Source organism: Ovis aries, chromosome 7 (assembly GCF_016772045.2).
Source record: "Ovis aries strain OAR_USU_Benz2616 breed Rambouillet chromosome 7, ARS-UI_Ramb_v3.0, whole genome shotgun sequence".
NCBI classification, from domain to species: Eukaryota; Metazoa; Chordata; class Mammalia; order Artiodactyla; family Bovidae; genus Ovis; species Ovis aries.
This window is the reverse complement of record NC_056060.1, coordinates 85,435,407-85,461,809: the sequence shown is the minus strand read 5'-3', so window position 1 is coordinate 85,461,809 and position 26,403 is coordinate 85,435,407. Positions and strand designations below refer to the sequence as shown.

The following is a 26,403-nucleotide window of genomic DNA, read 5'->3' as shown; positions in this document are numbered from 1 at the left end:
TAAAGAAGCAAGTTAGAACTGGACATGGAACAACAAACTGGTTCAGAATTGGGAAAGGAGTACGTCAAGGCTGCATATTGTTACCTGTTTTCTTAATTTCTATGCACAGTACATCATGCAAAATGCCAGACTGGATGAGGCTCAAGCTAGAATCAAGATTGCAGGGAGACATATCAATAAGCTCAGATATTCAGATGGCACCACCCTAATGGCAGAAAGCAAAGAGGAACTAAAGGGCCTTTTGATGAAGGTGAAAGAGGAAAGTGAAAAAGTTGGCTTAAAGCTCAACATTCAGAAAACTAAGATCATGGCATCCAGTCCCATCACTTCATCACGAATAGATGGGGAAACAATGGAAACGGACAGACTTTATTTTCTTGGGCTCCAAAATCACTGCAGATGGTAACTGCAGCCATGAAATTAAAAGACACTTGCTCCTTGGAAGAAAAGCTATGACAAACCTAGACAGTACATTAAAAAGCAGATATATCACTTTGCTGACAAAGATCCATCTAGTCAAAGCTATGTTTTTTCCAGTAGTCATGTATGGATGTGAGAATTGGACCATAAAGAAAGCTGAGCGCTGAAGAATTGATGCTTTTGAATAGTGCTACTCAAGAAGACTCTTGAGAGTCCCTTGGACTGCAAGGAGATCAAACCAGTTAATCCTAAAGGAAATCAACCCTGAATATTCACTGGAAGGACTGATGCTGAAGCTAAAGCTCCAATACTTTGGCCATGTGATGTAAAGAGTTGACTCACTGGAAAAGACCCTGATGTTGGAAAAGACAGAGGGTAGGAGAAGGGGGTGACAGAGGATGAGATGGTTCGATGGCATCACCGACTCAATGGACATGAGTTTGAGCAAACTCTGGGAGATAGTGAAGGACAAGGAAGTCTGGTGTGCTGCAGTCCACGAGGTTGCGAAGAATCAGACACAACTGAGCAACTGAACAAAAGTTTGTGTTCTGTATAACTAGAATATGGAGTTATCGTACTCATTTTTGCATTGGAAAGTATATATGAAATGTACAAATAATAAGTGAATGAATGAAAGGATAAAGTGCTCTTATAAACACATCAATAAAAATATGTACGAATGGATGGGCAAAAGGGGGTATGGGGGATGGAGTTCTCTGTTATCACTGGTAAAGAATGAAAAACAGGAAGAGACACAGGAAAGAGAGAAAGAGGAGGGGAAAAGGGAGAAGCAGAGGAATGCTCAGTAACAGAAGAAAAGGCGAAAAAAGACCTGGGAAGGAGATGGGGAGTGTCATGAGTGTTGTAATTATTCATGCAGTTCTTTCAACAAATATTTGAGACCCTACCTGGTGTGGGGCATGTGGGGCTGCATCACGTGCACGCCGCCCCTTTCTGACTGCTTTCCTGTAAGTACAGGGAACCCCCAGTTGCTCAATCAAATAGATCCTGCTCCAGAGGGAGGGTCTGGTCTTCCTGGACCCTCTTAGTGGCATGAATCACTCTTGACCCCTGAGTCCTTGACCCTCTCTCTTATCTTGGTTCTGGACGCCACAGGGACCTGCTGCTGCCCTCTCCCCTCTGGCCATCCTCCTCGGTCTCCTCTTGTGAGCTCTTCTTTGGCTGTGTGTGCCTTAAATGTGGGTGTTCCTCAGGTTCCACCGACTCCCCTTTAACAAGAGTTGGGCTCTCATTCACCACCTCAGTAGGAATGACTCCCAAACCTTTAGCTCCAGCTCAGAGCCCAGTCCAAAGCACAGGTCCCCTAGCCAAAGCCTCCTGGACTGACCTCCAGCTAGTGGTCTCACAGGCCCCTCAAAACTAACTTTATCCCTGAACTGAACGCATCACCCCACACTCACACACCTGGGCCCCATTCATTGGACTGGGGACCTACAAGGTGCAGCTCACGGAGCAGAACAGGGACTCCTGCAAAGTGCAGGTAGGGAGGGAGACGCACCTGAACAATGACAAACCTCAGGTGAGGTGATAGAGGAAACGCAGGAAACTAACAAAAAAGTACTATGAGAGAGTACAATACAGGGAGCAATTTAAATAAGAATATTCTCATTTAAATTAAAGAAAGGATGTTCAAGCTGAACCCTTTGAAGAAGTTGGAGTTGATAGGGACAGAGTGGAGGGAAAATGTAGGTGATTAGTTAATCCCACTAGGAGATTATAAGTAAAAAAAAAAAAAAACACACACACACACACACACAAAAAATGGGAGATTCCTGCAAGTTAATGATGACTCGAACAAGTTTACTTAAGCACAAAACCATGCAGCAGAAGCACGGGACATGCTCCAAAACAATAAAACAATGGCATGAAACCCACATTCTGCCCAGGAAGCTCAGTAAGTTAATGATCCCTAGGACATGCTTTCTGCAAACATGAAAAACAGTACTTTATGGACCCTGCTTGACTGTGTAGGGACCAACAAACCCCGCTGTTCAACCTGGAGGAGCTGATAGTGGAAGCATGACATCTACTCAAGAATGGGAGTCTTCCCTCTCCCCACTTTCTGTTTGACTGAATTGTAGCCCAGTATGTTCTCAGGGCACAGCATCCTCTCACTGGCCTGCTTGTAAATCTCTCAAGTGTCCTAGTCTAATAAATTACTTATTATCCACCACTTTGCTCTTGCTGAATTCTTCTCTGAGACATGAAAGACTACGGTACTGGAGCTCTTTGGAGCCTCGCAAACACCACCAGATGGTTTCAGAGTCAGCCCAGCAAAGAGTCTAGATAAGTATTCCAGAGAATTCTATTCTATGGAATTACAGTACTCTAGGGAACTAGAATCATACAGCAAAGTAAAGACTCCCTGTGACGGCCACAAGGGAACAGGTGTGAGATGGGGGTGGAGACACAGGAAGGCCCAAATCACAAAGGGGCAGAGTAAGCATTTGAGATTTTTTGCCCTGAGGGCAATGGGTGTCCTTTAAATGGCTCTGAGTATGGAGTGAATTATGTACATTTTATAAGACCACTGCAGCTGACCTACAGGAGGACAAGAAAGTTCAGTTCAGTTGCTAAGTCGTGTCTGACTTTGCGACCCCATGGACTGCCTCCCTGTCCATCACCAATTCCCAGAGTTTACTCAGACTCATATCCATTGAGTCGCTGATGCCATCTAACCATCTCATCCTTTCATCCTAAAAGGAGAGACCAGTCATGAGGCAAATGACTCAGTCCAGGAGAGTTTATAGTGGCTTAAGTTTGAGCAAGCTCCAGGAGTTGGTAATGGACAGGGAAGCCTGGCATGCTGCTGTCCATGGGGTTGCAAAGAGTTGGACATGACTGAGCAACTGAACCAAACCCATTCTTTACTTCTCAATTTCTTTTTTCCTACCAGATGCTATGTACACTCAAAGATTCTCATAAGTCTGCTCTGGGAACTTTGCTTGAAATATAAGTCAATTCTCATTACAACAAAAGTATTATTACCATGAAAATTTTCATGTACAAAAAAAAAAAAAAGAAAGAAAGAAAAAGAAAACCCCTTAACATAAGCCAGAAGTCTACTCCTTCAAGGAGTCAAACCAAATTCCAATATTACAGTAGAGAGAGACCCACAGCAAACAGGTCAGATATGACTGATAAATGGATTATTTCCTGCCATAGCAGTTAACAAGGGTGTCACAGTCATCAGTGATAACCGTGCAACCCTCTAATACTGAAGGTGGGAGGAGAAGGGGACGATAGAGGATGAGATGGTTGGATGGCATCACAAACTCAATGGACGTGAGTCTGAGTAAACTCCGGGAGCTGGTGATGGACAGGGAGGCCTGGCATGCTGCAGTCCACAGGGTTGCAGAGTCAGACACTACTGAGCGACTGAACTGAACTGAACTGATTGAATATGAGCTGGTGAGCCCTAAAGGCACTCAAGAAGAACACCTGCAAGGCAGCAGCCATCAGACTGCAGCCACTCCCTACAGTGAGGAAGCCTGAGATGCCTATGAAAGGAATGATTTCAGGGAGCCCAGACTCTTGCATCTTCCCATACATAGAAAAGAACTAAATTCCTTAACTTGGGTTATCTGGTTTTGATTAACAAAAATTTTTGATGTTCAGGCTCCCTTGCCCTTTGTTGCAAAACTTCTATATAACCTGGCTCCTCCACTTGGCTCCTTGGAGCCTTGTCTCAGGGCTATTTAAGATGCTGCCTCCCAGGCTTAAGCCCTAAAAATTTCTGCCAAACAAACTATAACTTTTTAGGTTGTGACTGAACTTTTAGGTCGTGACTATTTTTTAAGTCGATTCGACCTATGGTTGATAATCATGTATACGCAAATTAGGAATGCTGAGAGGAAAAAGACAAGGGATTTGTCTCATCTTTCTTGAGGCAACAAAGTAGTAAGAGGTCACAGGCACTAACTGGGCTTGTATCATTAGTTCATTTACACATGTTTTTATTAAGCAGCTAGCATACACCTGTAATTAGTAGAATCTAGGTGACTTAGTCTTTTATTCTGTGAAATCAAAAGACATTTTCTAAATCCTATCAGATCATGACTAATTCAATATTACTCCCATGATTTCTCTCCTAGAGTTACCAGGATCTAATACACACACACATACACACACACACACACACACACACACACACACACACAATCTATCCTCATAGGAAGCTAGGGATTTTTAGGATATAAATTAAGTATGAACACTGCAAACTACTGGTCTATTAAGCCCTTCCTTATAAAGAATGAGCCAGAAGAGTTCCAAGCCATCAATACTATACTTGAGCACATCTCAAAAGTTCAGAGAACATACATGCATAGGCAGAGAAGTGTAATGGCTACATTGAAGATGCATCAATGAACAAGAAACAATGAAAAATACTGAAATGTCAGAGTCTAAATCTCATAATATTGCCAATTATTTCAGTGTCAAATAAGAAATGCTGGCCTCATATGGTTCATTTTCCAAAAAGGCAAGGGGGCTATTTTTCGAATACTGGAAAAACGTGACATTGCTTGCAAAAGTCACTGAGGACCACCACTCCATCGCCTATATGGTCAACTGCTCCACTAACAAATCCGATGTGCCATGCTCTTCCTCACCTCCAAACCTTGGCATGTGCTCATGCCTCTACCTGAAGTATTCTTCCTTCCTTGGCCCACTCTGGCCCACCCCTTCCCTTGGCTAACTTTTACTCGTCCTTCCAGTCTCAACTCAAACATGATTTTTTCCTAGACCACCTTTCCAGATGTCCCTAAGAGTAAAAGGGTTCAGTGATAGCATTCCCATATCCTTCTGTGTTCACCCCAACCTGTCATTTAGTTCTCTGCAGCTCTGAGAGGAAGGTTCTAAGTGGACAGGGAGTATGTCTGGTTTATCAACATACTGCCAGCTTCAAGCACAAGCCTGGCATACAGAAAGCTCTCAATCAAGTCTCATAAGTGAATGAATAAAGAAATGAATGGACGTCACCCTCTACTCCAAGGTCACTGAGATCACCAAGGTCATTCCTGCCCTCTTCATTTTCAACCCATGTGCCCCAGAGTAACAAAATGATGTTAAGTCAGCAATTAAGGATCATTCTTTGGAAAGACTGCCAACCTCTAGACAGAGGGTCGAGTTGTGAAAAAAAGATGAAAAGGTATTAGCAAATAAGCATATTTGCTAATAAAAGGTATTATCAAACAAGAATATCTCTGTCTCAAGAAGAGAACTGCATCTGAGGATAAACTGATAATACTTTTTAATTCTTATCAGTTCAGTTCAGTTCAGTCGCTCAGTCGTGTCCAACTCTTTGAGACCCCATGAACCAGGCCTCCCTGTCCATCACCAACTCCCGGAGTTTACCCAAACTCATGTCCATTGAGTTGGTGATGCCACCCAACCATCTCATCCTCTGTCGTCCCCTTCTCCTCCTGCCCTCAATCCCAGCATTAGGATCTTTTCAAATGAGTCAGCTCTTCGCATCAGGTGGACAAACTACTGGAGTTTCAGCTTCAACATTAGTCCTTCCAATGAACATCCAGGACTGATCTCCTTTAGGACTGACTGGTTGGATCTCCTTGCTGTCCAAGGAACTCTCAAGAGTCTTCTCCAACACCACAGTTCAAAAGCATCAATTCTTCGGGGCTCAGCTTTCTTTATAATCCAATTCTCAAATCCATACATGACTACTGGAAAACCATAGCCTTGACTAGACGGACCTTTGTTGGCAAAGTAATGTCTCTGCTTTTTAATATGACACAAATAATGACAATAATAGTTAGCATGTGGCAAGCACTGTCCTAAGAGCTTTTTAATTCTCTTATTTAATCTACCAGCAACCATGGAAGATAGTTATTACTATCAGCTCCATTCAGCAGATGAGGAACGGGTTCAGAGTAGTTAAGCAAACTGTCCAGGATAGACACTGAGGAATCTGCAGATAAAGATAAAATGATCATCGTTTCTACTTCTCAGGTTGTATAGATAGTAACAGTAGCTAACTTACTGGAGCACTGAGCTAAATAAACTCTCCCATGTAGGTCTGACTTAACCCTCCCCATAGGAAAGGGAAGGAATTTTAGGTGCTCTTCAGGCACCACCTTTCTGTAGGAAGCCAGTTTTACACATAGTAGAAGGAAACATCTACTTCTGCTTTATTTACTACACCAAAGCCTTTGAATGTGTGGATCACAACAAACTGTGGAAAATTCCTAAAGAGATGGTAATACCAGACCACCTTACCTGCCTCCTGAGAAACCTGTATACAGGTCAACAAGCAACAGTTAGAAATGGACATGGAACAATGGATTGGTTTCAAATTAGGAAAGGAGTACGCCAAGGTTGCATATTGTCACCCTGCTTATTTAACTTCTATGCAGAGTACATGCGAAATTATGGGCTGGATGAAGCACAAGCTGGAATCAAGATTGCTGGGAGAAGTATCAATAACCTCAGATATGCAGATGACAGCATCCTTATGGGCAGAAAGCAAAGAAGAACCAAAGAGCCTCTTGATGAAAGTGAAAGAGGAGAGTGAAAAAGCTGGTTTAAAACTCAACTTTCAAAAAACGAAGATCATGGCATCCAGTCCCATCATGTCATCACAAATAGATAGGGAAACAATAGAAACAGTGAGAGACTTTATTTTCTTGGGTTCCAAAATCACTGCAGATGGTGACTGCAGCCATGAAATTAAAAGATGCTTGCTCCTTGGAAGAAAAGCTATGACCAAACTAGACAGCATATTTAAAAGCAGAGACATTACTTTGCTGACAAAGATCCATCTAGTCAAAGCTATGGTTTTTCCAGTAGTCATGTATGGCTGTGAGAGTCGGACCATAAAGAAAGATGAGCACCAAAAAACTGATGCTTTTGAACTGTGGTGTTGGAGAAGATTCTTGAGAGTCCCTTGGACTACAAGATCCAACCAGTCAATCCTAAAAGAAATCAGTCCTGAATATTCTTTGGAAGGACTGATGTTGAAGCTGAAATTCCAATACTTTTGCCACCTGATGTGAAGAACTGACTCATCAGAAAAGACCCTGATGCTGGGAAAGATTGAAGGTAAGAGGAGAAGGAGATGACAGAGGATGAGATGGTTGGATGGCGTCACCGACGCAATGGACTTGAGTTTGAGCAAGCTCCAGGAGTTGCTGAGGGACAGGGAAGCCTGGCGTGCTGCAGTCCATGAGTTCACAAAGAGTCGGACACGACTGAGTGACTGGACTGAACTGAGCAGGAGGCGTGAGGCACTGCCCTGGGGCACTGACGGAGCCAGAGGAAGCACTGTAGGGGAATCGTGAATGCTATTCCCAACCTCATGATCTACCCCTGGGATGATGTTCCCGCCTACACAGCAGGCAGCCCCAGGGATGGGTAGGCGAAACACATGGGCCCAGCTCCGAGCGAGAGTTCAAAAGTGGGGCATACGGAATGTGACCTGGAGACAAAGTATGGAAAACACATTCCTTGTGAACGGGTCCACAGTGGATTCCCCCGTGTTCCTCTCTGAATGACATTGTCAGAAGCATCATTCAACCCAGCCCGTTGAAGACAGAATACGAAAAAGGCTGAAAAATGTGACTAATCTAGGAAAGTTATTTTTGTGAGAAAGAAGAAAAAATGTCACCAAAAAGGGTCAGCAGATAACCCTAGCTGGGCTGAAAATAACTGCCCGCTGGCAGACCAGTCAGGAATAGGCGGAGGGCAAGAGACGTAATACAATGTGCCAGGGGAGCTCCAGCTGAGAGGAGCTGCTGGGGGATGAGGAAACTGGCCTAATTTGGGAACATGAGCCCAGCAGCATTGCTCACATTCCTGCAAGAGAATCTGGCTGAATTTCAGTTCTGCGTCCTGGGAGGAGCACCAGAGGGATGGTGGCAGCAGGGGGGTTGCGGCGGGGTGGGGGGGGAGGAAGAGAAAAGAGAACAGCTGTGTCTCAAACGCTTTTCCAGACAAGTGGACGAATGAGGATGATCAAGTGAGAACTCACATCCTCACTAAAAGGATTCCAAGAGGAAAACCCCAAAGTCTCTCAGCTCCCTCCAAAAGCCTCTCAGCTCCCTCCAAAAGCCTTTCTCTATACTGGGACATCTGTGCATCTAATCATCCAGGAGGTAGGAGAAGTTAGGTGGTGATTAAGCACCTGCCTAGAGGGAGAGAGAGGAGAGTCACGTGTTAGCTGAAGGACTGTGGACAGGTCATTCGACTCCTCAAAGGCTCGATGTCCTCGGAGCTAAGATGAGACCTACTTCAGGAGTGACCACAAGGCGTGTGTGTGTAACTGGACGCTGTGTGTAACAGGACGATGTATGTAACTGGCAGCTGCTCCAGTGTCAGCTATCACTATTATTATTACAAGGACAATCTGCAAAATGGAAGCTAAGCTACAAACTGGTCTAGATCCAACTGAGAAATAACTCATCCAGAAGACAGGCAAGGGAATCCCCTGGCAGTCCAGTGGTTAGCACTTTGTGTTCTCACTGCCGAGGGCCCACATTCAATCCCTGGTTGGGGAACTAAAATCCCACGGGCCTCACCAGGCAGCCAAAAAAAAAAAAAAATTCCCCCAAACAAAAAATAGGCCAGTCCTGAGAGGTTCTGCCATGAGATTCCTCTTCCCCAACCTCAGTGTACGGCAGTGTCACTTCCCAGGAGAAAGTGTCCAGGTCTTTTCTTGAGGTTGAGTAGGCACGGTCTCATTTGAACTGATGCACGGTGAAGTTTAGGCACAGAAATCCAGTTTACTGCCCAGGGCTGCTCTTCCAGAGAAAGTTATTCACTACCGGTGGAGATCCTTATCAGGGCACCAGTTAAAGTGTCCACAGTTGTAACACCACCCTGAATTGCTAACTGAACCAGGCATCTAGTGATCTAAGCCTGATTGGTGACAAGTGGCAAAAACAAACACACACACACACACACACAGAGGGGTGCAGTCATAAACCTTCTAAGTACTTACAATTTCTTGAGAGGTGCCTATGTGCGGGGACCTTTACGTGCATTACCTAATCTAACCTTTGCAACAACCTGAAAGAAGCAGGCAGGACTCTATAGTCAACTCCGAGCTAGTAAAACTACTGCAAGAGCTCATCTTTCTGGTTCATCAGTATGATTAGCATGATTAGACAGGTAAATTCTTCCAAATTTTTAAAAAATTTATAGATTGACCAAGCAACTAAAGAGACCTTTCCTCTTCTTTCAGAGAAGGAGGAAGAGTCTAATTACCTGGGCTGACTCACAGGTACTCTACAGGTAGAAAATCCTGAACGGTTATAGATAAAACAGGAAGAAGGAAAAGATGGAGAAGGGACAACATTGGCAAGTGCATCAAGTATCTTGGAACTTCGGGGCGTACAGATTTTCTCTGAACTCTATACAACCCCAAATTAGAAAACTAGAGAGGAATGTGGATTATTTTTTCTTTTTTTGGCTACTAAAAATAATTCTTTCCTTTTATACCCAAGCCTACAAGAAAAAAATCTTTGCATACATCTTTTTTTAATTGATATGTCATAAATTGCCTACTCAATGATTCCTCTTCTCCCTAACCCCCCCAAACCCCGACGTGATGGGTATGGCAACAGCTGAAAAACTCCTTTGAAATTTAAAGTGGTTTTAAGACCTAGTTCTGACCGATGACACGTAACTAGGAAAGTCTACTTGGTGAAGTCTCTGGCTATCGCTTTCCTGTCAAGAAGGCACAGAGTTTCTTGGTAGGACCCTGGACTCTTCCCCTCTTCCCTCTCTCCTCACCTAGAATTACAGATCAGATCCGTGGGGAATGACCGACTATGATGCCAACAGTCACGAGAACGCGTTACAAGCTCCAGAGGGCAGAGCAGGCGTCCAGAAGGGGCGAGGGCGACACAGGATCCTCCCCTGTGACCGCACCTGCCCTGCCTACCACTGGACTTCTTGCTGTGAGAAAAACTACTCCCGTCTGCTCCAAGCCCTGCGGCTGAGTTTCTGATGCGTGCAGTCACATTTAATACCCATAGATACACAAGGATACCTGGAAAATCAACCCATCCTAAAACAGCAGGAGTTTTAAACTCAGGCAGATCAGATGTGAGTAAATCTGACCAGGTGTATTCAAGTAGGAAAGGATGAGCTAGAGAGGGCGGGCCATGTGGAAGCAAGCACCGTAATCAGCTCAGGCCAACTGCTGCTAGGGGCAATGTCAGCCCGGGATTCCCATGGGCCAGAACTCCTGGTTTCAAAGAGGAGCCCCAAATCCGGATTTCCACAGAAAGTTTCCTAATTTACAAAAAATAACACCCAAGTTTAAAAAATACTTAACTCTCTCCAGATCAAAGAAGACTTGACTATAGGCTAAGGTTAGCCTGAAGGCCACCAGCTTTCAACCTCAGTAGAGAGGATTAAGGCACAATAATAGAATACCCAAGCTCTGGAGAGATAATAATATAATGAGCACTTCTGTGTCAGACTGGGTTAAGGGCTTACTTTACACATGCTTATCTTGTTTTTTCTTTCTGGCCACCCTATTCAATTCCAAAGAAAGGCAATGCCAAAGAATGTTCAAACTACCACATAATTGCGCTCATTTCACATGCTAGCAAGTCAAGTCGGACTCTTTGCGACCCCATCGACTGTGGTCCATGGAATTCTCCAGGCCAGAATACTGGAGTGGGTAGCCTATCTCTTCTCCAGTGGATCTTCCTGACCTAGGAACTGAATTGGGGTCTCTTGCATTGCAGGTGGATTCTTTACCAACTGAGCTATCAGGGAAGCCTGCAGGCTAGCAGTGTAATGCTCAAAATCCATCACACTAGGCTTCAGCAACATGTGAACCAAGAACTTCCAGATATTCAAGCAGGATTTAGAAAAGGCAGAGGAACCAGACATCAAATTGACAACACCTGTTGAATCACAAAAAAAGCAAGAGAATTCCAAAAAAAAATCTTCTCCTGCTTCACTGACTACACTAAAGCCTTTGAATAAGTGGATCACAACAAACTGTGGAAAATTCTTAAAGAGATAGGAATACCAGACCACCTTATCTGCCTCCTGAGAAACCTGTTTTCACGTCAAGAAGCAACAGTTATAACCAGACATGAAACAACAAACTGGTTAAAAACTGGGAAAGGAGTATGTCAATGCTGTATATTGTCACCTTGCTTATTTAATTTATATGCAGAATACATCATGTGAAATGCGGGGCTGGATATATCACAAGCTGGAATCAAGATTTCCGGGAGAAATATCAACCATCTCAGATATGCAGATGATACCACCCTAATGGCAGAAAGTAAGAGGAACTAAAGAGCCTCTTGATGAGGGTGAAAGAGGAGAGTAAAAAAGCTGGCTTAAAACTCAACATTTAAAAAACTAAGATCATGGCATCTGATCCCATCACTTCATGGCAAATAGAAGGGGCAAAAGTGGAATCAGAGACAGATTTTCTTTTCTTGGGCTCCAAAATCACTGCAGATGGTGACTGCAGCCACAAAATTAAAAGATGCTTGCTCCTTGGAAGAAAAGCTATGACAAACCTAGACAGCATATTAAAAAGCAGAGACATCACTTTGCCAACAAAGCTCTGTATAGTCAAACATATGATTTTTCAAGTAATGTACAGATGTGAGAATTGGGCCATGAAGAAGGCTGAGTGCCAAAGAATTGAAGCTTTTGAATTAATGTGCTGGAGAAAACTCTTGAGAGTCCCATGTACAGCAAGCAGATCAAACCAGTCAATCCTAAAGGAAATGAACCCTGAATATTCATTGGAAGGACTGATGCTGCAGCTGAGGCAAAGAGTCAACTCATTGGAAAAGACCCTAATGCTGGGAAAGGTTGAAGACAGGAGGAAACGAGGGTGGCAGAGGTTGAGATGGTTGGATGGCATCACCGACCCTATGGACATGAGTTTGAGCAAGCTCTGGGAGATGGTGAAGGACAGAGAAGACTGGTGTGCTATAATCCATGGGGTCACAAACAGTCAGACACAACTTGGCAAATGAACGACAACATTTTACCAATGAGGAAACTGAGGTTTGAAAAGGTTAAGAAACTTGCTGAGCCATTGAGCTAACTTGTGGCACAGACAGGATTTCAGCCCATGGCTGTCCGACCCCGAGGCCTGTGTCTGCTGGGGGCCAGCGTGAGGAACTCCACCATGGCAAAGGTCATGAGGAAGGAGGCTTGGCATACGCAAAGGCATGATCAAGCTGCAGGAAACCCCCGGTTCCCAAGCATCTACCCCCAAAACCAGAGTCTATCTATTTTACTGTTTCATGCTCTCGCCTACACCTCTGACTATGGGGGGCTGTTCCCCACCGGTTCTCTCGGAGAAGGAGTAAACGTGCAGCTCCAAGTCAATAAAAATTCCTGGGCGTGACAAGAGCGTTTCAGCTTACGGACTCCTCTGAAGGTTATCTAGCTCGCCTGTACAGGTTCGTCAGGCCACATGTTGATTGTTTACAGCCTCCCAACCTGAGAGGCACGAGATGTTTTAGACTTACTAACAGCAAATTCTTTGGGGAAGTTAGAAGTTATTAGTATAGTGGGTTAGTCAGGAATTATATTGGTGAAGGGTTTTTTCATTTGTTGTGCCAATAATTGCTGCTAATTCCCTGCCCTGGGTGTGACAAGGGTGTCTCAGCTCAAACCTCTCTGCTGACAGACTAGCTTGTGTGACAAGATTATCCATACTCCTGCCACTATGCACATGATTGTTTACTACCTCTCAACCATAAACAGCACAGAGAGTTTGAAGTATTTTGAAAGTCTTAATTAGCATAGGGCTTTTCTCATTGTTGAGTCAATGATTGCTGCCAGGCCTCCATATCCTTAGGTACCTGGGAATATATTAATCAATGTATTTGGAAGATAGAAAAGGAAATATAGTAGTTTTTAAGGTTAGCAATACTAGACTTTTTGAGTTAATGAATTTTCTCTTTTGTAATAGATCACTGTACTTTGTTATAAATCACTGTGTCCTTGCTATGTAAAAATGTAACTTTATCACTATCTTAAGACTAAATAGATCTTAAGGGGAACATTGGTGAAGGGTTTTCATTTGTTGGGCTGATGTTTGCTGCTAAATCTCCATATTCCCTGCCCTTATAATGAATATAACTAACATATAGAAGAAATAAGTATTAACCTTTAAGCATATAGGAGAAATAAGTATTAATCATGTTAAGATTAATCATGTTAACCTTGGGTTAAATAAATTCCTTTCTTGACTGTAACTCACTACACCCTCACCCTATAGGAATGCAACTTTATTTGGAGGGTGGTGCCTGGTTTAAGAAAAAACACTCTTGGAAAAAATAAGTTTTTTGGTTATCAGAAAGAAAGGGTCGTAAAATGTCAGCAGGCCTCATGGCCAGAAGATGATGTAAAACCCCTAAGATTTTTTTATGTAAAGCACCTGATTTTGATAAAGGTCAGAACTGTTGACCCCCACGTGACTCTCTATTCATCCCTATGTGTAACAAAAGGTATATAAGCAAACCCAAAAATAAAGAAATCGGATCAGTTTCTGGAAAGACTGACTCCCCCATGTCGCTTCTTTCTTGCTCTCCATTTTTCTGGCTGAATTCCCATCTGGTGCATGGGTACCCACCAAGCCTGCTAATTTTGCCTGGGCTTCTAAGATTGGACCAGGGAGGCCTCAGTGCCTCCTTTCCTTCGGGAGAACGGAAAGACGCCTGCGGCCTACGCAGGTGGTGATTGGTATTCCATGTAAACCAAGTTATTCAGCCTCTTTTTCTCTGCTAATTTTCTAACCCCTCTCTATCTGTAATTAAATAAGTTATTTCCAAGGACACCAACTCCGTCCCCACCTTCGAATCACCCTGGATCCACCAGGGCTGGACCCCGGCATGTGTCCTTGTCCACCCTTTGGGAGGAATGCCCACTGCATCCCGAAAGCAAAAAACCTGCTTCATATCGTTACTCGTCAGCCTGTGAATAAATGAGTAGCAACCCTTGGAAAGACTTCCAAATCAGTTCTAAAAGAGACCAGGCTCACATCCTCCTTCTCTGCAGCCCTTCAATAACAAGAGCAAGGCTCTGTCCAAATATTCTTATTCACCACTCACTGAATGAATGAACGTTTGTTCTGTGCCTTTAAGTTTACTAAAGTGCTTTTAAACGCATATCTCACTTAATCCTCACATCAACCTGGTGGTGTTGTTACCACTGTTTGACAGATAATGAAACGGAGGATTAGAGAGCTTAGTGGGTTTGTTCAGGATCCAGGCAATTAGCAGAGTCCAGGCTTGAGCCCTGGTCTTTCTGATGCCAAGCCTGCGTTCCCTCTATTTCAGCAGACCGCGGCCAGACTTCCTGTATAAGTTCCCCACCTGCCGCCTCACTTTAAAGTCATCATTTGGGATTCCTCTGATGGCCCCGTGTCTAAGACTCCACACTCCCAATGTGAGCCCTGGACAGGGAACTACAGCCTGCATGCCCCAACTAAAGGTTTGCTTGCCATAACTAAAAGATCTCAGACAGGTTGCAGTTAAGATCAGGTGCAGCAAAATAAACAATATTTTGAAAAATTAATAAAGTAAAAAAATCATTATTTGTTTAAACTAATTCCTACATGACTCTAAAGTAACTCCAGGACTTCCCTGGTAGTCCAGTGGTTAAGAATCTGCCTGCTAAAGCAGGGGACAGGAATTCAATCCCTGCTCCAGGAAGATTCCACGTGCCACCGGGCAACTAAGCGCATGGATCACAACTACTGAGCCTACATGTCACAACTACTGACGCCTGAATGCTCCAGAGCCCGTGCTCTGCAACAGGAGAAGCCACCACAATGAGAAGCCCGCATACTACAACCAGAGTAGCCCCTTGCTCGTTGCAACTAGAAAATGCCTGTGTGCGGCAACAAACACCCAGTGCAGCCAAAAATAAAATAAAATAAAAATTTTTTACAGTAATTGCAGTATGTCTGATAGCCCCCAGGTACCATATTTATGTTTTCGTGAATAGCTTCATCCTAGAATATACTCAGTGAGAGGACAAAAATAAATATATCAAGTAATATATTCAGAACTGGAATGTAAATGGGCACACACACACAAGTCTCGGAAATCTAATTTTAGAAAGAATCAGTCAAAAAGTCCCACACAGCACAGTGTGCTTCTGGCCTGAGGGAGGCTGCCCACACTGCTTTAAACCTCAATCAACTCAGGGAGAGAAGGAATCCTGGAATTCTTACTGGCATTTTGCTGTCAGAGGCACCAGGTAGGTGAAGAACAGAATGACTTTTCATCATGTTCTCCCAGAAAAAATACTAAGGCCCACAATTTCTTTTTTTTTAAAGAGTACATGGCTCGGTAGAAATAAGTAGGTATTCCAAAAAGGCTGACATGCTGATAGGTGCATTATTCTGGAGTTAGGTGCTCACAGCCCTGACTCTCACCTGAGCTAAGGGGAAGGGACATGGGTAAAGCTGCCTAGTGACCCCAGCCTGGAAGCTGATCCGGGGTGGGGGCCACAAAGGACTTCAAGGCCATCAGGACATCTCGGCCCATCTTGGGCTCGCTCACTTCACCACTTAAGGTGGCTATAACCTCCTTCACAGTGGGGTTGGCTTGTAATTAGCCTTCGTGACTGCCAGTGATCATGCGAATGGAAGTTCCATTACTGTATGGGATTTGTCTCTTGTTCACTGAAATATGCCAAGTCCCTAAAACAGTGCCTGGCACACAGTAAGCATCAGTAAATACTTGTTAACTAAATGAATTAATGATCTGGGTGTGGGATGGATCTTCCCTGGCCTACTGGCTAAAGTGGCCAAAGGCCAAGAACAGACGTCCATTACCCTGGTCACTGGCTGGCTCATCTTCTCTTCACAGACATACACCACTGCAGTTCAAGCTCCTTGAGATCCCGGGTTGGGTCTGGTATCTCTTCTTTCACCGTCTCCCCTCCATTGTACCCCTTTCACTATGCCTCCAATGTGCCACTATCTGCCACCCCAACCCTGTAACACTCTTCTTTAGCTTCCAAGGGCCCTCATCACACACTATGAACTTCACCCCCCGCACCCTCTGCATGCCTGCTCTGTGCCAGGCACTGTGATAAACAAAGGGGATAGGGACTTCCTTGGTGGTCCAATGGTGACTGGACTCTGTGACTCCACTGCAGGAGGCACAGGTTCGATCCCTGGTCTGGAAACTAAAATCCCAAATGCCAGTGCAGCATGGCCAAAAAAAAAATTGTTTTGTTTTTTTTTTAAACACCCCTCACCTTCCAAAAGGGAACATCTTCTGAGGGAGCCAAGAACAGAAACAATTAGAATACAATACAGTGGGTTGGCCAAAAACTTCATTTGAGGTTTTCCGTGCACTCTTATGGAAAAATCCAAATGAACTTTTTGGCTAATCCAATAAGCTCTATAAAGGAGGCACTTCCTTTCCTTGTGACTTCCCTGGTGGTTCAGTCGGGAAAGCGTCTGTCTACAATGCGGGAGACCTGGGTTCGATCCCTGGGTCAGGAAGATTCCCTGGAGAAGGAAATGGCAACCCACTTCAGTAGTCTTGCCTAGAAAATCCCATGGATGGAGGAGCCTGGTGCAGGCTACTGTCCACGGGGTTGCAAAGAGTCAGACACGACTGAGGGACTTCACTTTCACTTTCACGGTCAAAGTCACAAACTGACAGCCCTCAGGCCTAATATAGCCCATATAGTGATTTAATTTTTACAATTAGTCACTGATCTCTAAAAATGTGTTGCTTTTACATAAAATTTCAGATTGCCAGAGTCTCTTGGAAAATCAGCAGAGCTGGCAGTACAGGACCTATATTCTCTGGACCTCAGCAGCTGTGACCAGGTAGTGGTTACCCCAGGTGTGGTTACATGTGGCCTCCAGAGTCCCTCCCCAACCTCTCCCTACTGACTTCAGACCATGAGGCCAAGGGTCGGCCGCCAGTTTTTCTGTGTTGGCGTGGTTATTATCTGGGGTCACCTGGGTGGCTCAGTGCTAAAGAATTTGCCTGCCAATGCAGGAGAGGCAGGTTCAATTCCCGGGTTGAGAACATCCCTTGGAGAAGGAAATGGCAACCCACTTCAGTATTCTTGCCTGGGAAATACCATAGACAGAAGAGCCCAGTGGGCTACAGTCCATGGGATTGCAAAGATTTGGACACAGTCTTACAACTAAACAACAACAAACAATTGTTATCTGAGAGGGAAACTGCTTCTCTGTACCCACATTTCTATAATCAGTGAGAAAATAGAAGAGAAACTGAAAGGCCCATGTGGAGCACTTGAAAGCATGGTAGAGAACTTATTTCTGATGAAAGCGAAGGATATTCCTACTTATGTGATATGTAAGTCAAGTGTGTCTGTCTTGTCCCCAGCATGCTGTGCTCACGTACCTACCTGGTCCATCAGGCCTCCCAGCAGAGCTGCCCTCATAAACCCACTGCAGGCTAATGAGCTGGGCAACTGAGTAGCCATGTTGCCTGTTGTCCAGAAACTCACTCTCTAGTGGGCCAGACACATAAACGGAAAACGAGGGCCTACTGTGAGTAGTTCTCTAACAGGTACTATGGCAATTGAGAAGTACGAGCCCTAAGTCACCCTGGAGAAGTGAGGAAAAGCTGACAGTGAGAATTACCCTGAAGCCAGCTCTAGAAAAGGGCAGAAGTTTCTTCAAACAGGGAAGAGGAGGGTGAAAAGAAGTCCTGAGTAAACTGCCAAAAATAGTGCTCTGGCATCAAAAGCATTGCTCATCAAGATTACCCACCCTCCGCGGAGAAGCTGGAAAAATTCCCACGATTCCAGGCCACTTGGAAAAGCTTCCAAGAAAGCAAGGCCAGTACCAGTACGGGTTCCCTTCCCGCCTGAAAACTGTAGAAAGCTCAGGTCACCACTGAGAACAAAACGTCCAGTTGTGTAATTCAACTTTACGTCACCAGCATGCCTCACTGGCTTTTATCTGGCAGGAATAAAAACCTGGATTTTGGCTGGATTTTGAAAGCTCCCAGTCCCTTGCTTCAGTTAACGCACAAAACTTCTTCACTGGGAATATAAAGCAATGCAGAGAAACTACTCTGGCATCAAAAGAAAACAGTTACTCTTTCATTTCTTGCTAATAAGACAAAGGCTGGGGAAGGGAATTCCCAAATCAAGATAGGAGGAAGGCTGACATTAAAGAAAAAGAAAATAATAATAATAATATGAAAGGCCAAATCCTTGCTCATTGAGTAATCGCCAACTGTTAAGAGCTGAAATTTTTTTCAGAATTTTTTTAACACCCACCTCTGCAGTCAGAGTTGAAGAGGAATTCTTGCCACTGAGATGATTCTCGGCTTGGGCAGACTCCTGTTGAGCTCGGCGCCCCATCTTGGCCCCCTGTAAGGAGAGATGAGGGGTGCTGCTGACTCAAACATCTCTGAGACACTATGAGGAAGACAATTCTGCCAAGGTAAGCAAGGACTGGATTTCTGATGACATGGGGTGGATAGGATTTGAGCAACTTGAACTTAGAAAATGCTCCAAACCCTTCAAACAAAAGTGCCCAAGGTCAGTTCTATGTGGTAGGGCAAGAAACCCATGCACTGATCACTTAGAAAATGCTCCAAACCCTTCAAACAAAGTACCCAAAGTCAGTTCTATATGGTAGGATAGGAAATTCATGTGTTGATTACAATGTTTTCTTTTAATGGCCATAGAACTATTCTACCCAAAGAAATGCAGCTAGAACTTCCTCTAGAAGGGACAGGGAGCTCATGCCACAGCTCAGGCAGAGTATGGTCAAGGCTCCCATGTCCTGATGTGGGATTTCAGGAGGGCCTAACTTCAAAGTTGCAGCTTGGCATGAAAATAGTTATCAAAAAGGCGTTTGGTGGGGGAAGAAATTCCATGGAAACTGAAACCAGAGAAATACAGATAGCATTTCCTTTGACGTATATGCTAATTGGATTTGCACTTACAGACATTAAAGGAAAGCTCTTATAAGAATTTTCTGAGACATCAGCTTTGGGAATCAGAACACTTCAAATTCTGAGTCATCAAAGGACCCATCTGCAGGTGTTTCCCAAAGCCCTCCTAGGGTGGAGGGCTCCATCTGTGTCTCCAATGCCTCCCAGCACATACAAACATTATTTGGGCAGACTGGAGGGTGTTGAAATGTTTATATTTTTCTTTTCTTGTTCTTAAAAAAAAAAAAAAAAAACCAGCATTACTGTAAGCATTTTTAGATCTCATCCGATGTAGCTTCATTTGATTTCACAATAATAGGGGCTCAGACTGAGGCCATTTTACAAATGATGTAATTGAGACCCAGGAAAGCAATAAAGTGGCAGATAAACATAAGAGCAAAATCTCTGCCTTCAAATTCTGAAGGCTTTTTCTGTGACCTGCTGGAATTTCAGTTCTAAGATGTTCTAAGATGATCAATAAATTGAGAGAAGTTACATGAGAGCTGCAAAAAAAACCATTATGTAGTGTTTACACATGAAATTCTAATCAATCATTTAGATTTCAGGAATGACAGAAACAATATTCAGACAATAAGCAGCTCATTTTCTTCCCAAGGTAGACAATTCTACTCCTTCACCTGTGGCTGCCCTTTTCCATATATGATAACATTGGGTATCCGAATATGGCATATTACACAGAGTGACTGTGGTCAAACAAAACTTCAAGGATCTTGTCTCTACTGTTTATAGATGGTTTCTCTAGTATATTTGTCAAGGATTTTAAGGTTTTAAACTTTTGGAAGACGCTGTATAAATCCATAGGAATGACTGGTAGAGAAACTACATTACTACCTGGTTTTATATATTTTAAATGTATGGTCTCGGGACTTCCCTGGTAGTCCAGTGGCTAACATTCCAAGCTCCCAATTCAGGGGGCCTGGGTTCAATCCCTGGTCAGGAAACTAGATCCCACATGCTCCAACTAAGACCTGGCACAACCAAATAAATAAATAAATATTTTTTTAAAAAAATAAATAAATAAATGTATGGTCTCTTTATTGCCCATCTTCCTCCATTGAAACATAAGCCCCATGAGGGCAGGGGCTTAGTTTTTCTTTTCACTGTTATATTTCTAACACCTAGGACAATCAATGCCTGATACACAGAAGGAGCTCAGTAAATATTTGTTGAAAGAATAAATGAGTAACTACACTCATTTTCTCCCGGTACTAAAAAAGTACACATATCAAGAAAGGCCTGATGACATAATATTCTCCTTGGTCAGTCAAGCAACCTGCTTCTTTCTAGAACAATTTGCTCCCATTCCTCATATCTCCTCTCTAGCAATTTGGAGGCTATCCGATGTTACTAGGGCACTTCAAGACATGTAGAGATTCCACGGCAGAAACTAAAGACTTGTGGGCCAATCTTTTGTGACCCTGATCTTCAGTAATTTTAAAGGTAAAAAGGCTTGGTGAGGCTGTGATGGAATTAAGAGACACACACCGAACTTGGGTCTTGAATCTAGCTCAGTTATCTATATATATACACGTGCTAAGCCGCTTCAATTGTGCCAGACTCTTTGAGACCCTATAGACTGTAGCCATTCAGGCTCCTCTGTCCAAGGGAGTCTCCAGGCAAGAATTCTGGAGTGGGTTGCCATGCCCTCCTCCAGGGGATCTTCCCGACACCCGGCTATAACCTTGGGTAAATCACGACCTCAGAAGCAACAGCCCTAACCCTAACCACAGCATATGCCAGTTGCTGTGTTACATGCTTTCCAGGCACGTCTCGTTTCATCTTCACCTCCTTGAAGGAGACATAAATCTCCACTCTAGAGAGAAGGAAATCGAGGTTAACTTTCTTTAACCCATGCAACAGCTTTACACTCCCTCTGACCTCTGGGCTCCCCACCTCGCCTCCGGCCACGCCCTCGCTCTTTAAAACTGAGGGAACGCCCATCTCCCCTGGGGGTGAGTGGAAAGAAAGACTCTCCCTAACTCCTTTCCCTTCGTCCACTCTGAAAACAGTACGGTTTTTACTTCAACTCCTGGCGTGACATGGCCAAGGGAAAAAGCTCTAGCATGAGTGCAAGTGTGACCCTCGCCAGGGCACCTCCAGTCACTCTCAGATCTATCTGTCCATCCTTGGGAAGTTGGCAAGTTGGAGCTCCAGAGAGCGGAGAGAAGCTGGGAAATTTCCCACCGTTCTCACAGGCCGGCAGGGGCAGGATCTGTTTTCCAGTCTTTGAGAATTTTAAGGAAAGCAAACCCTAGGCCAGCAGCGGAGCTCACCGCTGCCCCAGGGGCGGGGCGAGGGAGGCCGCCTCCTCTCCCGCAAGGCTCAGAGCCTGCTGGCTCCTGGCGCCAGGGACAGGCTGGGCCGAAGCGGCTCAGGGAAGCCAGAGCCGGCGGGGTCGCCCCTCCCCACCCGCTAATTCTTGGCCCCGATCCCCGCCCCGAGTCGGTCCTCACGGAGGTGGCCGGGCCGCGACGCCGCTCCTCGCCTAGGTCCAGCAAGTCCTCCATCTCTGCGGCTGCCTGACGTCACTTCCTGGAAACCCAGACGCTCAGCCGCGTCCCTGACGACGGCTCCGCCCTTTCACTCCAAGACTTAAAGGGTCCGCTTCATTGTTTCCTGGAGTGTAGGTGCCATCCTCAAATTTAAACCAAATCTTTCCTAAACCTACCTTTTATGACATTTGGAAGGAATCTCCACATATTAAATCCTGATGAGGGTGCTCCTGTGGGACAGTGAAAAGTTTTAGTTTTTAGAAACTGCCTACCTCTGTTCAGTTCAGTCACTCAGTCGTGTCCTACTCTTTGCGACCCCATGAACTGCACAGCACACCAGGCCTCCCTGTCCATCACCAACTTCCAGAGTTTACTCAGACTCACTGAGTCGGTGATTCCATCCAACCATCTCATCCTCTGTCTTCCCCTTCTCCTCCCGCCTTCAATTTTTCCCAGCATCAGGGCCTCTGTTCAAATAGGTAAGTTGTAAAGTGCAAAGCACTACTATTAATAGTAGTAATTATTCTTATCCTTTTCATGTGTATAGCTCTTGTCAATGTACAGAGGAACTTCACAGTTATTAGTGCATGGAAAATGCATAACAACTTTGTAGGAGACAAGATAAGTTATACTATCTCCATTGAACTGACACCCTGAGGGTCAGGTGCTAATAAATGACTTATGATGAGAAGTGCAATATACCTAATTTCTGCCTTCAAGAAGTTGACAGAGCAGTTGAACCAACACATCAAATATAACTATCAAAAGTACAAATAACCCCTTCAAGCCCCCATGAAGTGAGCAAAAGTAGTATTTCTATTCAACAATTGAAGACAGTGAGGTGCAGAACAGTACCTTGAGGAAAACCACCTGAGTATTAAGCAGCAGAGCCACATGCTTTTCTGACCCCAGGTCTTACTGGTGTTTTTCTCTGGCATGTATTACTGGGTGCCAGCCAGTCTCCTGGGCCAGTAGAGGAAGATGGTCCCCAAATTCCCAGCCTAATGGGACTATCGAGTTGAGTCTTCATTGACTCTACATATAAGGTTCCCTAATTCAATAACACTGACCAATCCTTGGTACTGGGGACTGCCAGCTGGGACCCCAGAACTTGAGTTCATGGCCCTGAAAGTGAAGTGTCTCCAGCATCATCCTAGGCATAAGGCTTTAGATGGCTTCTCAAAAGCAAAGACGTGTAAGAGGGATTACCAACCCTAAAACTGGAATGTAGGATTTCTTCAATCCCTAATAAATGATTAGGTCCAACCATTTATCCACATGTTCACTGGGTAGGGCTATGTGCTAGCATGCCCGTGACAGCAACAGTACTGTCTGGATGTCAGAAGAATTGAAACTTCATCCTAGCTCAGCTGATACCTACCTGTGTAGCCCTGCAGAACTTTCTCAGCTTCCTCCCTTGTAGTGACTCTTAGAGATTACCCCTAAAACCTTTTACTCATGAGTTCTGATTCTCAGTGAGAGTAATACCCTGTTAGATTTTAACCTGAATAAACATTCACTGCCAAAGATCCAAGATGGATGAAATATAGGCTTCAGTGAAGCCCTTGTTCCCTTCTTCCTTGGTGCCAGATGAGGAAGAAGGGATTAATCTTAGGATTTCCCCATTTCTTGTAATTGCTGTCAAACAGTAATCAATATGGAGGCTGCAAAGAATAAAGAGTTTTATTGAGGGGGTGGGGGTCTGAAAATTGCAATTCAGGAGACACAGATTCTGGTAAAAATCAAGAGTGTTCTAGGAAAGAGGAACAGAAAGGAGATCACAAAGGCAAAGGCCATAAGGCTGTTCTCTGATGCAAGAAAGGAAATATTTGTCTTTAAGGAATCAAGAGTTGTTTTAGAGTAAGGGTCTGATGCGAAGAACCGATTCATTGGAAAAAACCCTGATGCTGGGAAAGATTGAGGGCAGGAGGAACAGGGGCCAAAAGAGGTTGAGATGGTTGGACACCGACTCAATGGACATGAGTTTGAGCAAGCTCCAGGAGATAGTGAAGGACAGGGAAGCCTGGTGTGCTGTAGTCCCTGGGGTAGCAAAGAGTCAGACAGAACTGAGCGACCAAAAAACAACTGATAAGTAGACAGGATTTCACAAGTTATTATAAGATAGGGGTCTGATAAGGATCTTGAATTTCTGGCAGATCTTCTGGATGCCTTCATTAGGACAGTCAGTGGATAGAAGGTTAGGTTTTACCTAGGCTGAGACTCGCATACTTCATACTTCCTTAATGGCCTTCTGGTTCCATTTTAGAGAGCTCTTTTAGCAATACCGACTCCATTTCTATTTTCTTTTCACTTTTTATAGCCACACCACCACCACTTCCAAACCTTCACTCCCACTTCTTCCCCAAATTCCTGAAAGCAAAAGATGCTCACTCTAGGCAGAAAGAAGCCCTAGGATAGTGGCTTCCAAACCTTGCAGAGCACCTGAATCACCTGTGAAGTGTGTTAAAAAACACATGTGTCAGGGCCCTGCCCTGTAGACTCTGATTGGTAGAGGTGGTATCCAGAAGGATATAACTTTAATAATTTTCCCTCCCATTTTGCAAGTATTTAAAGGTCTCAGTAAGGCCTTCTCTGATTTTAAATTGCAACATCCCCTCAACCTGGGCACTCTGTCTTCTCTGGTTTATTTTCCACCATGGCACTTACCTTTTATCACACCACATTATTTACATATTTTAACTCAGTTATTGCCTTCCCCATGGTCCTACCTCCACTTCTAGAATGTAGAGTCCTTAAGGGAATGATTTGGTTGGTTTTATTCACTGCTGCCTCCACAGAGCCTAGAACAGTGCCTGGCATATAGTAGGTGTCAAAAATATTTTTCAAATGATAGCTGAATTCCAGAGGAAATAGAGCATAATATTTAAGTGCACTGGAGGAGGGCAGGGCAGCCCACTCAAGTATTCTTGCCTGGAGAATCCCCATGGACAGAGGAGCCTGGTGGGCTACAGTCCACGGGGTCACAAGGAGTTGGAAAGGACTGAGCGACTACACACAGCACATTTAAGTGCATAGATATTGGCAATAGACCTCCTGTGTCCCAATCTCAGTGTTGACTCCCCCTGATTATATGACCTAAAAGTAATTCAAACGCAAGTTACTTTAACCTTTTTACACCTAGGATCCCTCATTTCTTATGCAAATAAATGTCTTCCCAAACCAGAGAGCCCGTGTTAAATATCACCTCCACCACTCACAAGCAGTGAAGCCTCTTAAACAGGTCTGTGCCTCTTAAACAGGTCTGTGTCTCCATTTCCTCAACTTAAGCTGATCAACCACAGCCCTGGGGATGCAGAGAACGTCCTTTCCGTTAATGTCCTGGGATCCAGGGTCAGGAAGGCGAAGTGGGATCGGGTGGCGGGGAGCAGCACCGATTCCCTGGAAAGCGATCAATTCGGAGATTATACCATGTCGGAGCGGGGTGGGGTGGTGGAGGGGTGAGTGGGCAGTGGGGTGGAAAGGGCGCGGGCATTGTGGTTTGCCCTTCCGAAACTTATGGTGAGAAAAGACCTAGAAATGTAGGCTGAGAGAAGGAACGAAAGCGGAGGGAAAAAAAAAAAAACAACCAAAAACCCTCCCCTCACCCATCTGGGAAATGGGCTCGGGCCAACTGCTGACTCCGCACTGGCTGGCGCAGCTCCCCGCGGAACCCTCGGCCGGGGAGGGAGGCCGCGCACATCTGGAGGACATTTCTGCGAGAGCGACGGCCGAGCGGGGCTCGGCGAAGGGAGAGGTGCCCGTGTGCGCACGTGGGGCCCGGAGAGAGAGAGAGGCTGTTCCCCAGGGCACCCCGTCTTGTTTCTCCTCGCCCTCTTTCGAGCCCTTCTCCCCAGGTTCCCGGCGTCACACACCTCCCCAACCACCCCCGCAGACTTCCCCCCCGCAACAGCCCTCTCTTCAGCTCCCCACGCCCCCAGCCCTCCCCTCCAGCTCCCCCCAGCCTCCGCCCCCCCCGCCCGCCTCCCAGCCCTCCTGCTCCTCCCTACACCTCCCCCGCCCCAAGCTCCCTCCCATCCAGCCCTCTCCCCATCTAGCCTCCCCCGATCCAGCCCTCCAGACCTTCGCGGCTCCGACCCACCGAGCCTCTGTCACTGGCGGTCTCGCCTCGCCAGGGGGCACCCTCGGTCTGCCGGAAAACGCCACCCCTTTTTCAAGGCCCCTGGAGCATCTCCAAGCTTCCGGGAGCCACCCGACTCCACAGTCTTGTCAATGAAGAGTCGGGGCCGGGACTGCGGGGCTGAACCCAACTCCAATCCCGGTCCGAGGCCGGGCGTCAACCTCTCCCACCCGAGCCCGGAGGGGTGGGCACGGCGCCCGTGCCCAGGCCCCTGCCCGGGGTCCTGCCAGGCCGGGGGACGGGGGACTGGGGTGGGGGGTGGTGGTGAGTCTAGGAGGGAGCAAGAGACCCGCCGAGGAGAGGACCTCCTGACAGCTGGCGAGAGGGCGAAGGAATTGAGGGAGAAAGAGGGGAGGGGATTCATCGGCCGTAACTTTCCAGAAAAACAGTCAACGTGTAGCCGGAGTGA

General features: G+C 45.3%; 1 protein-coding gene across 7 annotated transcripts in view; it reads right to left on the bottom strand.

Annotated features, from left to right (window-relative positions):
- IFT43 (intraflagellar transport 43) overlaps positions 1 to 26,331 on the bottom strand; it is a 115,191-nt gene extending 88,860 nt beyond the window's left edge. The window contains exons 1-5 of one of the 7 annotated variants that reach the window (XM_060418409.1): positions 25,956 to 26,331; positions 25,075 to 25,255; positions 22,033 to 22,086; positions 19,356 to 19,576; positions 18,682 to 18,774 (exon numbers count right to left, since the gene is read on the bottom strand). In XM_060418409.1, the coding sequence (XP_060274392.1) occupies positions 18,682 to 18,774; positions 19,356 to 19,361 (99 nt within the window). In that variant the 5' untranslated portion in view covers positions 19,362 to 19,576; positions 22,033 to 22,086; positions 25,075 to 25,255; positions 25,956 to 26,331. Of the gene's footprint in view, positions 1 to 18,681; positions 18,775 to 19,355; positions 19,577 to 21,817; positions 21,900 to 22,032; positions 22,087 to 25,074; positions 25,256 to 25,955 lie in introns of those variants that run through there. The other 6 variants (XM_027972063.3, XM_012182110.5, XM_042253101.2 and 3 more) reach the window with 6 other exon arrangements.
- Positions 26,332 to 26,403: the final 72 nt, after the last annotated feature.